Raw genomic sequence first — 16,651 nt, 5'->3', positions numbered from 1 at the left:
GTGACAGAAAAGTCTTAATTGATTAATGATCTCCAGGTCTCTTTCGCCATCTAGTGAAAATTCACCAACATTACAACACTACCCACATAAATCGCACCTCCTTCACTGCAATGCTACATCCTACCTCTCTCTGCTGGGTCCAGAGTTGGAAGGCTTTGCTCCATTAGGTAGATAAAGGCCAAGCAGTAGCTCGTATCTTGCTGCAGGCTGGCTGAACAAGTACAGCTTGGGGACTGACCTGCTGGAGAGCAACTCTGGGGAAAGGGACCTGGGGATCTTGGTGGACAAGAGGATGACCATGAGCTAGCAACAGTGCCCATGTGCCCAAAAAGGTCAATGGCATCCTGAGATGGATCAGAAGGGGTGTGGTTACTAGGTCCAGAGATGTTCTCCTCCCATCTGCTCTGCCGTGGCAAGGCCATATCTGGTATGTCCAGTTCTGGACCCTCAGGTCAAGGACAGGGAACTGCTTGAAGGAGTCCATTGCAGAGCCAAAGAGATAGTTAAGATATTGGAACATCTCCCTTGTGAGGAAAGGCTGATGGAGCTGGGGCTCTTCAGCTTGGAGAAGAGGAACCTGAGGGGTGACCTCATTCACATTTATAAAGATGTGAAGGGCAGTGTCAGGAGGACAGAGCCAGGCTCTGCTCAGTGATGTCTAGTGACAGGACAAAGAGCAATGGGTGCAAGCTGCAGCAAAGAAAGAAAAACTTCTCCACTATGAGAGTGACAGGGTACTGGAATAGGTTGCCCAGAGAGGTTATGGAGATTCCTTCTCTGGAAACATTCCAAACCTGCCTGGATGAGTTCTGACATCTACAAGCCCATTTTATTTAGGTCCTTCAATTCACACTCAGAGTTATTGCCAAGGTCAGCTAGGTCCAAGAGATCATGGAATCATTGAATGGTTTGGGTTGGAACGGATCTCCAAAGGTCATCTAGCCCAACCTGTCTGCAGTAAGCAGGGACATCGTTCACTAGATCAAGTTGTTCAGTGCCCTGTTGAGCCTGGATTTGAAGACATCTCCAGGGATGGGGTCTCAATGACCTCCCTGGGCAACAAGTTCCAGTGTTCCACCACCCTCATGATAGAGAAATTGTTCCTAGCATCCATACTAAATCTCCTCTTATTTCAAACCATTGCTCCACATCCTATCCCTGCAGGCCTTTGTAAACAGTCCCTCTGCAGCCTCCTTGTAGCCCCCTACAGGTACTGGAAGGCTGCTATTAGGTCTCCCTGGAGCCTTCTCTTCTCCAGGCTGAATAACCCCAGCTCCCTCAGCCTGTCCTCATAGCAGAGGTGCTCCAACCCCCTGACCATTTTCATGGCCCTCCTCTAACAATCTCTCCATACTAATTATTTTAGTTAACTTCTTTCATACAGACAATCTAAATCTCCTGATACTTAACACTGACCTCTTTTATATTAGCATTTAGTGGTAAGAGGAAATCTGTGAATAGAAAGATTAATAGAAAAAAATCACTAGTAGTATTTCCCCAGATTAAATACCTCACCTTTAAAAATAACCAACCAACCAGAAACTAAGGTGTTACCTTTTATGGCAAAAACTACTTCTCAAGAAATTAGGAGCTAAAACTTGGATGCTTTTATTTACCACCTAAAAATGCAAGTTCTCTGAACAGTGTATTTCAGCAGGACCTAACAGAAGCAGAAGAGTATAGACCAACCTGAAAAATTCTCAGATTTTTCCGAAGTTCATTATCTCCACAGTATCCAGAGCAATGAATATTTATCCACCTCAAAGAATGGGTGGGGAAAAAAAAAAACACAGAAATTTTTTTAGCTCTAAGAGAGTTGCTGCACTGCATGGAAGAGACCTACTAAGACAGTAATGCCCCACTGAGCTCACCGCAAGTGCTGCCAGATGCAGGTTGGCTCCCACAGGGCCAGTCATTGGCATCTCTCTGCTGTGCCCCATTTCACAGCGGAACTATTAGACCTGCACTGAGTACAACACACTTTCAAGCAATATTGTTTCATAATACTAAGTTTTTCCCCATACTCAGAGCAACTACAAAAAATGGAGATGTAAATGTGTGCAAAGGCTTGGCAGAAGCAAGCCCAGGTTTAGCATCACCAGAATTTAAGGGTCAAGAAATCCTTCCCAAATAAAAATCATCTATGTAAGGCAGTCTCAGAGTGCTCCCTAGCACATTCTGTAAAACCTAGTTAAGAGTCCAATGGAGAGTCACAAGGATGATTAGGGAACTTGAGCATCTCCCCTGTGAAGAGAGACTGAGAGTCCTGAGGCTGTTTAGTCTGGAGAAGACCGAGAGGGGATCTGATCAATGTCTATGAATATCTGAAGGGTGGGTGTCAAGTGGAGGGGGCCAATATCTTTTCAGGCTGCCCAGAGAGGTTGTGGAGTCTCCTTCTCTGGAGACTTTCTAGTCATGAGGTCTGCAGTGACAGGTTGGACTCGATGATCATCGAGGTCTCTTCCAACCTTAGCAATGCTGTGATACTATGACTTTCAAAACCTGGATGCATTCCTGTGCAGACTACCCTGGGTGATCCTGCTGTGGCAGGGGGGTTGCACTCAATGATCTCTGAAGGTCCCTTCAAACCTCTAACTTTCTGTGATTTTCCCAATTCCTCCATCACTTTGGCACATAATGCAAGAACATCAGAATTTCATGCACCATTTTCTCATAACTGTTAAGTCACAGACAACTGAGAATAAAATGTGCAAAGGAAATTTATTTGCTCCTCTTCAGAAAAGGCCAAAGTGTCAAGTATACAAACAATATCCAGGTTGTGAGAGGTGCCCTATATGAAGATCATAAACCCAGGTCAAATTCATTACTTTCAAAATACTTTTAGAAAAACATAGAGCTATGACACTCAAATGCTTTTCATGCCAAACTTGTAGATAAATACATGAGACTCTTACAACAAAGATACCACTTCCTTAATGGAAATATCAGCTTTGGAATTCACATGGACTCATACTGCATTTATAGTTATCACACCTGGAAACTATTTCCCACTTGAACATGTGTAAAGTTAAATACATTGGTTACATCAGTTGGAAGGACAATAAAGTAGGCTTATCTGTTTAGAAGAGAAGACTAAATTTTAAACTCAAAGATGCATTACCAGAAGCCAAATGCCTCAGTGCACATCAGTTGGAAGCTGTAAATGGACCTTCAGTGCATTGGGCGGCCCACAGCACAGAGAGCTGTGCCCTCATGTCACACACAGTATGTGCCTCTGAACATAGATGTGAGCTAATTCATCTCCCTGCTCAACTAAAAGACTGACCAGCCATCCTTTCACATCTGTTCTTGGCACCTTTGCAGATTCCTGCTGGCATTTTCTTCTAGAAAGAACTAACATGCACCATCATGAAAAACAAAAAGTGTTTTAGACACTGCATATCAGTGGTAGGTTTTGGATCCTTGATGCTTATTTTCCCCACTGGAATCAAACTGACGTGGTCTACATTCAACAGCCAGAGTAGTTTTGCCTATAAGTTTAAGACCAACTCTTAAAATAAAATCTGGCCTCTTGTGGCTAAAGTGAAGCTTAAATTTAAAGAATAAACAAAGTTTCTGAAAATAAGGCCCTAATACATAAGGCCATTGTCACTGTGTGATTAATTAGGAACTCAACATAACAAGACATAGGACAGAAAGGGCAAAGACAAGCTCATCCAAAGCTGAATCATGCCACCGAATCAAAGGCAAAACTGCAAATCCATGGAAAATGTAAGGAAACAGCCTTGATTTTCTTTGTCACCATAAACTGGTCTATTGAAGCTAAGCAGTTTAATTCCAAATCAGGCTCTAAGCTAGAGCTTCAACTTGTTGTACTTTCTGAGACATTCATCTGATTCTTTTCTAGACACCACTCTTTTCCCCAACTTCTGCAGTGTAAGAAGGACAAAAAGTGCGGATCTCAAAGTAAAGCAGGTTCAAACCCAAGACCATTCTCCTATTGAGTGAAAAAGCAGGTGGCTTAAACTCACCCTTTCTACATGTGTACCCAACCTATTTACTGACTTACCTCCCTCCCTTTGTGTGTCACCAAAGCAGCCAAAGGTTTGGCATAGAATCTGCTGTAGGAAAATCCCAGGCAGCCATACATGCTGTTAGCAGTGAGTTTCAAAGCTTTCTGTCTGATATCATACTGAAAAAGAAACACAACCAGCAAAAATGATGTAACTACAGCCAACAGACAACAGAACTTAATGTTCACAATTACAGCCCTAGCTTTTTATATGCTCTGCAGCAAAGAAGGGCTAGAAGGAAAGCACATTACAATCACTGCTCACTACTAATCATGTCTATTCTGCAAGGCTTATCAGGTCACTTAAAGGGAGTTGGAGTAAAATCAAAGGAATCCTGTAAAACACACCTGTAAATAAAGGTCAGGATTTAAATCTGGCTGTTTCATTAACTGCTTTACTTGGCGCCTTCTTTCCACCAGCTTCCTGATTTCTTTAGGCAAAATTCCCATTTCCAGAGATGGGTCTGGAAGCTCTGGAATTTCTTCCTCTTCTTCAACCTGTCAAATGATCAGCATCGCTTATTAGATTTTTGCTTGAAGATTAGATGCCTTAAGTGGAAAATTGGGGGGAAAAAACCCTAACAAGTAAACCCTAACAAGTAAAACAAAACAAACATTCCCCCCCCAAAAAACAAAACCAAACCAAACAATATAACCTCTTAACTACTCCTGCAGACCCACCGAAGCTCAATTTAGAACAAGCAGCATAACAAGGGGTTTGTGGTCTTTAACCCGCTGGGGACAAAGACCAATCCTGTCTCATGTCTGGGAAAACCCCAAAAGAGACATGGATGAGTTGCAAGATTATTATTTTTTTCTTTTAATGCATGTGTACATTTTATACACACATATATACACGTGTGTGTGCATACACAAATATAAATCTAGAGAAATTAAACACACTCAGGGAGATGGAAAGCGAGAGAGAGAACGGGAAAGCAGACACGAAAGGTTCTTAACTTTAGGAAGCCTCTATCAAGTTAGGATGAAATCAGTCAAGGGGTGCAGAATTTGATAGGGAGAGATGGGGCTGAAAAGGGCCAAGAGAGCCTCACTACAAGTCTTGTTTCAGGAAGATACCAAGATTTTATTTATGTGAAGGAAAACCTAACAAGATTCTTTAAGAGCAGTACTGAAAGGAAGACGACAAACATACAACATTCAAGAGAAAACTTACCAAGAGTATTACTGAAATGAATGTGACAGACATAAAATATTTCCAAAAGTCCCAACCCAAAACTTACTATGATGTGTTTTTAAACAAGAATAACCTATTTTAAGTGCGTGTGGGAAACAAACATTACACAATGAAAACCAACAGTTTCTTAAAAAGCTGCTTCACAGAAAACACACTGAGTGTAACTTTACTCACAAGTTACAGCACACAAACCTCTGTCCTTTTCTGTGCTTCTGGTGACAGTCTCTGCACTGTGGTAAAACAGATGTTGAACTCCTGGATAATTGATGGGTACAAGCTGTTGAAGTCCAGAAGCAAAATAAACTTGTCATAAAAACCTAAAACAGAGTTTAAAACAAAAGTCAGAATGACTCAGTCTCCTTAAGGACTTCATCCAGCTGCAATATTAATATTTAGATGACAGTAATAGATTGCCTGTACTACACTTCCCTTCAATTTAGTTGCTGAGATGCATCACTACCCATTAGAGAAGGCTGTCAGAAGTGGAACGATCCAACCCCATTAACTCACCAGAGTTGAACAGATAGCTTCTGTGTTACTATAGGACACTTGTACAGTTTTCTCCACATAGAGGAGAAACTGAAAAGAAACTTACGTGTCCATCAGAAAATTACAGGTGCACAAAACAGTCCTAATTCCTTGCAAGACCACAAGCTTCTGACAAAAAGCTAAGGGGAATAAAGAGTCAGAGTAAGCAATCCCGCAATTGATGTTGGGTATTTTCTTGTATGCCAACAATCTCCTCCCAAACCACCTCAGCAACCCCCCCAGCACCACCACAAGACGCACACATGGAGCTCATTACAATCTAACTGCTTTAATAGAACCTACCTGGCTCTAACTTCATAGAAGAAAGAAAATTGCCACATCTTACCGACTTTGGGATCCAAGACTAAGCCCCCAGCATACGCTGCTTTCTTTTTCCCTATCTTTGATTTACTCTGTTCCTCCAAATCTTCGTCTTCATCCACCTACATGTGGCATTTAAAACAGTTATTATCTAGTCACCACGGTTTCTCTACTGTTGGAGGAGTTCTTTTTGGCAAATCAAACATGAACATGGGAGACAGTGCATAGAGTTCCTTTCAAAACACATACAAATCACGGTGTTTCCACCATGATCCTTATTAAAGCTCTTTACACATCAAAACAGCATTCAAACCAACTCCTACAGGAACGAGCTCCTAACAAGAGATCTGCAAAGACCTTAAGAAATTGTAATCATTCAGCACATCACCAGTATGCATTTTCTGGATGGCTGTAGAAGTTAACACTAGGGAAAAAAAATGAAATAGTATCAACTCATGACTCAGAAATATTACTGCCCAGTTAAAATGTAGGGCTTGGAAATGCAATAGCTGGCTTTTAATGAAATAAATAAAAACCATGACTGACTCAGAGTATTTTGCTATTTGTTTCACTGAAGTCAGAATTTTTCTCCTAATTATGGAATCATAAAATCACTAAGGCTAAAAAAGACTTTTAAGATTACTGAGTCCAACCATAACCCAACTACCATGACCACTAAACCATATCCTGAAGCATCACATTTACAGCTTCCTGAACACCTCCAGGGATGGTGACTCCACCACCTCCCTGGGCAGCCTGGTCCAACCCCTCACCACTCTCTCACTAAAGAAGTTTTTCCTAATGTCCAACCTAAACCTCCCTTGGCACAGCTTCAACCCATTGCCTCTTGTCCTGTCACTGCTTAGGTGGAAGAAGAGACCAACATCAGCTTCACTCCAACTTCCTTTCAGGGAGCTGTAGAGAGCAATCAGATCTCCCCTCAGCCTTCTCTTCTCCAAACTAAACAACCCCAGCTTCATCAGCAGATCCTTGTAGGACACACTCCAAACCGCCCCACCAGCCTCATTGCTCTTTTTTGGACATGCTCCAGGACCTCAAGGTCTCTCCTATCCTGTGGCACCCAGAACTGAACACAGTACTCGAGCTGTGGCCAAGTCCCGAGGCACCACCACTTCACTACTCCTCCTGGACACACCAGTTTTGACACAGGTCAGGATACCATTGGCCTTCTTGGCCACCAGGGCACACTGCTAGCTCACATTCAGCCAGCTGTCCATCAGCACCTCAAGATCCTTTTCCACCAGGCTGCTTTCCAGCCACTCTGCCCCAAGCCTGTAGCATTGCTTGGGGTTGCTGTGACCAAAGTGCAGGATCCAGCCCTTGGCCTAGTTAAACCTCATCCCTTTGGCCTCAGCCCATTGATTTAACCTGTCCAGATTTCTCTGCAGAGCCTTCCCACACTCAAGCAGACCCAATACTCCTGCTCAATTTAGTGTTGTCTGCAAACTTGCTGATGGTGTCCTCGATCTCCTCATCCAAACCATTAATAAAGATATTAAACAGAACTGCCCCTAGTACCCTGAGTTCCAAGTTGTCCAATGCTGTTCTGAAACATTTAAAATTCCCTTCCTGCATTGATGTAACAATCAATCAACAGAACTTATTGCTTTGGAATTTGCTAATGAACTTACTTAAAACTAACAAGCAAAATATAATGAAATACAAGTACATTCTCAAATCTTAATTTACTAATGAAAATATAAATTATTCAATAAATATATTCACATTGGTATTATCTAAAGGATTTATTTTTCTGATACTCCCTGGATGTATTTGAAAGGTTGTTCAGATGTGGTGCTTAGAAATATGGTTCAATGGTGACCTTTGTAGAGTAGGATTAATGGTTGGGCCTGATGATCTCAAAGATCTTTTCCAACCTGAATGATTCTATGATTCTAAGTGACCTACCTTACAAACTGTGCATGAAATACTGTTCATCACTAAAATAACTGTACAGCAAATCTGCATCTATAAAGCATCACAGACGATCTTGTTCCTTACTGTTTCCCTACACAGTTAAGTACTTAGCTTACTTCAGTTTTAAACTAAAAGAGCAACTTGAGTTTCCATAGATTTGTCACACAGTGGAAAAGCTGTCACACTGTCCCTTTAAAGCACACATTCCCCCAATATCAACTAAAACCAAGAGAAAAAAGTAGAACTAAGCATAAGCTGTAGCAATAAGTTGAATCTAAAACTTGCTATGTTCAGGTTTTCCGCTCTCTCACAGAACAGTGAGAAGCAAAAGTAGATGAATGTGGGGTTTGGGTTTTTTTCCCTTACCAAAAATTCTTGGAAAGAGAGAAACTGGACCCACCAGCTTATGCAGAGGCTTTTTAAACACTTGTTTGTCTGGCACTATGTAGTCTTTTTCATGAAATGCATGAAGCAGCAAGAATTCGTTACGTTCCGCTCGTCCACCCATCATCGTCCTCGACTACAGAGAGGAGCAAAAAGAAAAGGAATTCAAAGCCAGGCACAGAAAATACTAACAGACAGAATTAGACTAAGCAATATCTTTCAACTATTCATAAGTTCACAGAATGAGAGGGGTTGGAAGGGACCTACCGAGTTCATCTAATCCAACCCCTGCTGCCAGAGCAGGTTCACCTATAGCAGGTTGCACAGGACAGCATCCAGGCAGGCTTTTAATGTCTCCAGAGATGGAGACTCCACCACCTCTCCAGGCAGCCTGTTTCAGAGCTCCCCCACCCTTAAAGAAGTTCCTCCTCAAATTTAGATGGAACTTACGTTCAAGTTTGTGCCCATTACTCCTTGTCCTGTCAGTGGGCACCACAGAAAAAAGACTGGCTCCATCCTCCTGACATCCACCCTTTAAGTTTTCATGAGCATCATCCTTGTCTTCCCCAGGATAAAGAGCCCAAACTCCCTTAGCCTTTCTTTGTAAGACAGATGTTCTAGTCCCCTTATATCATCTTTGTAGCCCTTTTCTATACCCTCTCACGCAGTTTCTTGTCCTTCTTAAAATGAGGAGTCCAGAACTGGACACAAAACCTGGAAAGCACTGCCAAATACAACAGGGCAAATTTATACTCCTCAGGCATCTGCTTTTGGCAACTACTAGTTTCTTCAGTGGTCTTCCCCCTTAGCTCCCCTTTCACCTCACACTGCTATTATTCTGTATCATCATAAAAAACAAAACTCAAATGTGATATTTTGATGGAAGCTTTTACATTATTACATGACTAGATCATCAAACTCACACTGACCACCAAACAAATCCAAATGTACAGCATCAAATGTCTTCAATTACTGCATACAAATTAAAGCTAGCAACTCCAAACACAGAAACCATGGAACTGTTTATCTGGGACAATGTGTTTGGGGGGTAAGTAATAAAAATGTACCATGACATTCCCTGAGATGTTTGTTATCTGAAGGGCCAGTGGCAGAACATTCAGTTCACACATGATCTGGAGAATGAACATGGCATCTGTCCAGGTGTTTTCCAGCATGAAGATTAAATGTGGAGAATCACTGCAAAAAGAAAGGAGATCACAGAATCATAGAATGGCTTTGGATGGAAGTGACCTTAGAGATATCTGCTCCAACCTTCCCACCATGGGCAGGGACACCTCTCAACTAGACTTGACTGCTCAAGCCATCATCCAGCCTGGCTTTGAACACCTCCAGGGAGGAGGCATCCACAACCTCCCTGGGCAACCACTTCCAGTCTCACCACAATCATACTGAAGAACTTCCTAAGATCCATTCTAAACCTACTCTCCCTCAGCTCCAAACCATTCCCCCTTGTCTTGTTTCTAGACACCCTTATGAAAAGTCCCTCTCCAGGCTTCCTGTAGGATCCCTTCAGGTACTGTAATGCAGCTATGCGGTCCCCCAGAAGTTTTATCTTCTCTAGGATGAACCCCAGCTCCCTCAGCCTATCCTCATAGCAGAGGTGTTCCAGCTCTTGGACCATCTTTGTGGCCTTCCTCTGGACTCAGACCAACAGCTCTGCAGTTCAAAGCTCTATGATGTGAGGAACATATATAGTATCTGTAGCTCACTGATATAAAGCAAAGTTCCTTAAGTGAAAAAAAAAACAAACAAAAAATCCCCAACAAAACACTCCCAAAACTCAAGCTTGCACAACTTATCATGACTAAAATAATGTTCTCACAAATCAACTTGCTTTGCACATAATAAGCCACTCATCATGAGGAGCTTGAAACAACATGCAATGTTAATGTTTTCCTTTTCAAGCATCAGTATGCTAAGTCAGCACCTCCAGGACAGATGGAGAAGCCTGAGGGGAGAACTCATTGCTCTCCACAACTACATGAAAGCAAATTGCAGTGAGGAGGGGGTTGGACTCTTCTCTCTGGGTGACAGAATGAGAGGAAAGGGACTGAAATTGTCCCAGGAGATGTTTAGATTGGCTATTAGGAAAAATTTCTTTACTGAAAGAGTGGTCAGACATTGGAACTAAAGTTACCCAAGGAAGTGGGTCACAGTCACAGTCCCTGGAGGTGTTCAAGAAACATGCGGACACAGCACTTTGTGACATGGTTTAATGGCCATGGTGGTGTTAAGTTGCAGGGGGTTGAAATTTTCCCCCCAACATTAACTTTGCCAGACCAGCTCAACTGGAAGAAAATGAAAGCTGTATTTACAGGCAAAACTGCCATCTACAATGGAAGGCAATGAATATGTACAAAATATACAGTATCTACAATATTTACAATTAACAAATGGCACAAGAGCCCCCCTGGTCAGAGACCAGGAGAAGCTAACAGCTTCTCCTTCTCTGTCCACCCAAAGCCCCTGGCCAAAGAAGGGAGAGAGGGAGAGAGAGAGAGAGAGAGCGCGAGCAGAGAAAGTTGCTGTTAACCAAAACAATGCAGCCAAGGTCAGGCAAAAGCAAGTTAGTATGTCTCCAGAACCACAAAGCCAGAGGAGAAGAGAAGGAAATGTTTTGGTACAACCAGTTTTATGGTAGATACCTCTCCAATGAAACTGTTCAAAATTATCTCTATTTTCCTTTTCACACCCAATAATGATTTATTTACATTTTACTACTTGTTTGCTCAAGATCTGTGAAAAAATTTAAAGGCATAGCCTAAAACTACCACATAGGTTAATGGCTGGGCTGGATTATCTTAGAGGGCTTTTCTGACCAAAACAATTCTATCATTCCATGAAATCCCTTAAGTAAGCATAAAACTCTACAGTGGGAAACCAGCTCCTCTACCTTGCAGGGAAGGATGAGCGATATGAACTAGCAACACACCTGTACATATTTGGAATTTCCTCTGGGAAGATTTCCCTCCTCTCTGTTTTCAAAATCTGACGGACCAGTTCGGACAAATGGTAACTCTTGCAACGGATCAGCTCTTTAGCAGAGATTTCTACATCACAGAGCATTCGACCGCAGGCAGCGTTCCTCTCTGCAAACCCTCCTCGACCCTAAACCACATCACACGAGGAGAGAAAAATTCAAACCAAAAATGAAACAAATAAACATTAAGAAAGAACATCTAGCCAAAATAGATCCTTGTAGGACTCAGCCAAGTCCCTTGATCACTGAATACTTCTCTAAATACTCCACTAAATACCATTGATATTCAAGCTTTATTAATTAAACCCTAAAGGAATTCATGCTGTCACGGAATTGGAGAGATGTTGCTATTTGTTAGGTAAAGACAGCCTGTCTAATGAAGAAACAAAGGAAATGAGACTGAAACAGCAGGGGCCACTGCTTCAGGCTAGGAATAAACCTTTATTAGAATAAATAAACCAAACCAGGTTGGAAGAGACCTTCAAGATCATCGTGTCCAACCCATCAACAATACTATCCCAAGAAAGAATGGCTTATAGAAGATCACAGAATCACAGAGTGTTAGGGGTTGGAAGGGACCTCAAAAGATCATCCAGTCCAACAACCCTGCCAGAGCAGCACCATGTAGAGTAGGTCACACAGGAATGCGTCCAGGTGGATTTGGAATCTCTCCAGAGAAGGACACTCTACAACCTCTTTGGGCAGCCTGTTCCAGTGTTTTGTCACCCTCACAGTGAAAAGCTTTTCCTTAAGTTCCCATGGAACCTTCTATGCTCCAGCTTGCACCCACTGCCCCTTGTCCTAAATACTCCTTCAGTACGTGTAGATATTAAGAAGCAGATACTTAACTCTCATTACTAGTTAGATCTTTATTCTTAAGTTGTTATGCCTTTTAATAATCAGAATAATCCCTAAAGAATATGGGCATGGATTTTAGTTTTTCTCCAACTATAGTTTTTGTACTAACAGCAGGACAAAAAAAGTCACAGAACAAATCACACACAAGTATTCTTCTTGGTCTGTAGGAAGAATAAGAACAGGCAAGAACATAGCCACATGCATCACTTCAACACTCCCAAGCCTCACACATCATCCTCTGAACAAATACATACTAAGAACTACAGAATTATTACCTTAGCAGCTCTCTATGTGATGATGATTCACCAGTCAATCCAAAATACATTTTCTCATTTTCCAGTTGCAGCAGACAAAGACTTACAGTAAAGTCTATTGCAATTAATCTGTCATTACCATCATCTAGTTGAGATGTGTAAACTATATTAGCCCAACTTGAAAATTTAGTTTAGCTTATTACTATAATAGAATTCATATAAACATCCATCACTTCTGCTCTGGGACACATGAAATTCAGTGTGACCAACAGCCAAAATACATCACTGTCACATTTACAATTCCCCAGCAAAATTAATTCATTGTTAATCACATGCAACATAAAGGGACTTAAATGACTTGAGCAATCTTATTACCCCAAGCTTTGGCATATTGGACCTCCTCAGTCGACCTATCTTGGACCAGTGAGGGACTTTGCACACATTAATTCTTTGAAGCAGCACTTCCAGATCAAAGCCATAAATATTATGACCCTTGCAGCAGAAAAAAAACAAACAAAAAAAAAGGTTACAACAAATGCAAATTGAAAGACTTAGTTTAACACACTCAGTATTCCTTTGCCCTTTGTGTCTTTTTCCAACTAATTGATGGCATTATCTCTCTCACAGAGAGCACTTTCTAAGGGAATGTTCATCAACAGCACTCATTAGTCTTAACACTAACTATGCTGTTCAGCCGAATACCAAAGTCAGCTCTATAACTGGCTCACAGCTCACAGGATTCAGCTTTGTGTTTTCATACCAGACATTAGAATTTAAAGCTTTCTAGGAAAAAAAAAATCCACAACATTCTCTATAGAGATTATAAACTTAGCTGCAAGAAATGTATTGTCTTTCCATCCATCAAGTCTCAATACTGACATCAAAATAATGACATTTTTCCCTTTCTACAACAGGCATAGCTGTTTAATCTGGACAGAAATACACTGCAACCAATCTTTATTTATCAAAGTACTCTGGCAATATTTGCAAAGTTTAAACAATGATGACACTGATCTGTAACCTCAGCTGAAAGCAAAATGCTACCCTGATGAATATCATCGACTGGCTCAGGATGGAAAGGACCTTAGAGACCAATTGCACCAACCTCCCCACCATGGGCAGGGACACCTCTCTAAACTAGACTCGGATGCTCAAGGCCTCATCCATACTGCCCTTGAACACTCCCAGGGAGGAGGCATCCACACTCTCCCTGGGCAACCTGTTCCAGAGTCTCACCACCCTTGTACTGAATATGAGCCTATGTGGACCAGCTGGCTACCATGAACTGCAGGTTCACCATTTCAAATACATTTATACAGAGCAATGTTGTGATATAGAAGCTCCTTAAAATCAGCAGTAGCATTACAGCCACAGTAGAGGGGTCTACCTATCACACAATGTGAGGAGTTATAACGGAAGGGACCTCCAAAGTCCAGCCCCTCCTGCCAGAGCATGTTTACCTAGAGTAGGTCACACAGGAATGCATCCAGGTGGGTTTTTAACATCTCCAGAGAAAGAGACTCCACAACCTCTCTGGGCAGCCTGTTCCAGGGGTCTGGCACCCTCACAAGGAAAAAGTTTCCCTTATGCTCACATGGAACCTCCTCTGCTCCAGATTGAACCCACTGCCCCTTGTCCTATCACTGGACATCACTGAGCAGAGCCCAGCTCTGCTCTTCACATCTTTATAAGCATGAATGAGGTCACTCCTCAGTCCCCTCTTCCTGAGGAGTTCCAGCTCCCTCAGCCTTTCCTCATCGGGGAGATGTTCGTCTCCCTGTGCTGATACAGCTTGTCTTTAAAAGCACTAATTAAGCCAGGTGCAAATTAAACTGCACTAACACAGCTCTGGTTTCAGGATCAGTGCTCTCACACTCCTACTACTGGCATCTTTAAATTTAAAACCCCTGGCTGCAGCGTTTCCCCTGATTCCTTCCTATGACCACCAGGAAGCCCAGCTCATAGGGTGAATACTGGAGACCATTAGGGTCTCAGGAATCTGACTGCTGCTTTCATCCTATTCCCACCACTTAATTATTTGTATTTATCTACAGAACAATAACAACTTGCAGGTAACCAAGTTTAAACTTTCTTCAAAATTTCATTAAAGACTGAGCATTAATTAAACATAAAAAGTAGTACTAGTAATGACGATCAAATATTAATACTAGTAATAATAAAGCATAATGTACATTAATATTAATAATTATTATATTATGAAAATATTAGTTATTATACTAAAATGTAAATTAATATTAGCAATGACAAAATATTAAAATAGTGGTCGTTATGATAAAATGTAATATAAATGACTGTTAGTAATTATAATAAAATATAATATTATATATTAGTAATTGTAATAAATCCTCAGCTGCCAATACAGTAGAAAAGGAGATTTCTTACTATAACACGGCTCAGATCCCATGGATTTGGATTGATTATCACCTTGATTTACAGTATAAAAACAATGTAAATGGTGACACAAATTATCTGAGCATCTGAACTGAAGCAGACTCTGATGTATATACCAAAAGTTGCTGCTTTTTCTAGAAAAATCACAAGAGTTTGTGGGTGTTTTGGTTATTTGTTTGCTTTTTCTGAGTGAAGAAGAAAAACACAACTTGTTTCAGTTACAATTGAAATCCTGCCTATTGCAGGTATTATGGGATATAGTGGGATGTATAAAATGCTGTCAGGGAAAATTCTCTATCATCTTTGTATCAAAGTATACCTGCTGTCTTATAAGCAAATTCAAGTCATAAAGCAGTCTAAAATAAACATTAGAAACCTGTAACAGGACACAAAGGCGAAAGAACAAAGCTGACCACCTGACAGTGTGCTTTAATTTCACTCTCCCAGTCTCAGAGCTACTCACCACAACAACATCTGGGTCAATTTTGTGAATCTTCGCAAGGAAAAATCCCAGCAGTGTTCTCTCTGTGGCAGCAATTTCTATTTTAGCATTCTAAAAGGAGCAAGAGAGCACCCGATTTCAATGACCCAATAAGTTTAAAATGGAAACATCTCCTCTCCCCTACTAGCTACAGGACAATAATAAAGCACCACAGAGTTCTCCCTTTACTTCTGTAATTCAAGGCTTTTTGTTCTCACTCCCGTAGACGCAGAAAGCTTTTCTCAGAGGCTTTTTTTCCCCCATTTTGCTTTTGTATGCAGGTGTCTAGTGATATTTTAAGAGCCTCCTAAGAATCAAGCACACCAGGAAAATGCTCCAGGCGCATCCTTCACTCACAGGCTTAAGATCACACAGAAACAGAGGAAAAGCAAAAAAATAGGTTACTTTATTATTCTGTCAGCTCTCCCAGCGAGTGCCCTTTAGAAAGGATGTCTTCTAAATTATGACAGACTTTACTCTCCAAGGAAAGAAGAAACAAATTCTCCCACTTTACTACAAGTACACAGTCAGGTATAATGAAAACGAATCACAATTTCAGCCTCTTTGCAAAAGATCTGAGGTTTGCAGAGTGGCAAATTAATGAAAGGAAAAAAAACCTCCCACCATTCCTTTGAATATTTCCTCTTACACAAGACACCCAAAGCAACATCAAGTTCATATTGCAAAGAGGTACTGCAGTCAGAAGGCTAACAAAATGAAATTACCTTCTTTTTAATAGCTTCTTTGAAGTCATAAGGGAAAATACAATCGCTCGGTTTGGAAACAGCTGCAATAGAAATCATATTTGTTCTTACACACCGGTTCTTAACTGCACCCTCCCTGTAAGCATCCATCCACAACACAGGGAGCCAAGGAAAACTAATTCTAAAAAGCTAGGCTTATGAGAATGGCTGTCTTTAAGACAACTGAGTAATTAGTAAAATGTGAAGCAATTCTAATCAGTCATATTTGAGGTTATCATTGGAGATTAAAACTAGTCCACAGCTTTCAAAGAAATTCCTCTCACAAGCACTCAGCACTCTTCAACACTTTTGACTGGGGTCTGAATCTCAGAGTTTAGCTGTTCCAAGATTATTTTTTCCTGATGAAAAGTTGCTTATAAATAACTCTGAGATTTACTTTTTTTAGTTCTGTTCAGAAGAACTGAAAAATAACTACAAAATAAGCAGTTTAAAATAATGGATGACAAAAGTAACCCAAGAGAAAATAGAATGGCTTAGGT

The 16,651-nt window shown here is 41.1% G+C and overlaps 1 protein-coding gene and 1 non-coding gene across 2 annotated transcripts in view; both read right to left on the bottom strand.

Moving 5' to 3' along the window:
• POLA1 (DNA polymerase alpha 1, catalytic subunit) overlaps positions 1–16,651 on the bottom strand; it is a 245,653-nt gene that overhangs the window by 193,091 nt on the left and 35,911 nt on the right. Inside the window, exons 17-26 of the mRNA XM_068144815.1 lie at positions 16,134–16,195; positions 15,391–15,480; positions 12,891–13,007; positions 11,356–11,531; positions 9,470–9,599; positions 8,419–8,538; positions 6,106–6,202; positions 5,424–5,548; positions 4,382–4,531; positions 4,031–4,153 (exon numbers count right to left, since the gene is read on the bottom strand). Of these exons, the coding sequence (XP_068000916.1) occupies positions 4,031–4,153; positions 4,382–4,531; positions 5,424–5,548; positions 6,106–6,202; positions 8,419–8,538; positions 9,470–9,599; positions 11,356–11,531; positions 12,891–13,007; positions 15,391–15,480; positions 16,134–16,195 (1,190 nt within the window). The remainder of the gene's footprint in view (positions 1–4,030; positions 4,154–4,381; positions 4,532–5,423; positions 5,549–6,105; positions 6,203–8,418; positions 8,539–9,469; positions 9,600–11,355; positions 11,532–12,890; positions 13,008–15,390; positions 15,481–16,133; positions 16,196–16,651) is intronic.
• On the bottom strand, positions 5,703–5,833 carry LOC137444312 (small Cajal body-specific RNA 24). The gene has a single exon (XR_010988124.1). It is a non-coding gene; the product is annotated as a small Cajal body-specific RNA 24 (non-coding RNA).

The sequence above is a fragment of the Melanerpes formicivorus genome, unplaced genomic scaffold (assembly GCF_026170545.1).
Source record: "Melanerpes formicivorus ecotype bairdi unplaced genomic scaffold, bMelFor1.0.p_v2 SCAF_11, whole genome shotgun sequence".
NCBI lineage: Eukaryota > Metazoa > Chordata > Aves > Piciformes > Picidae > Melanerpes > Melanerpes formicivorus.
Note: the sequence above shows the minus strand (reverse complement) of the source record. Positions and strands in the feature narration are given on the sequence as shown.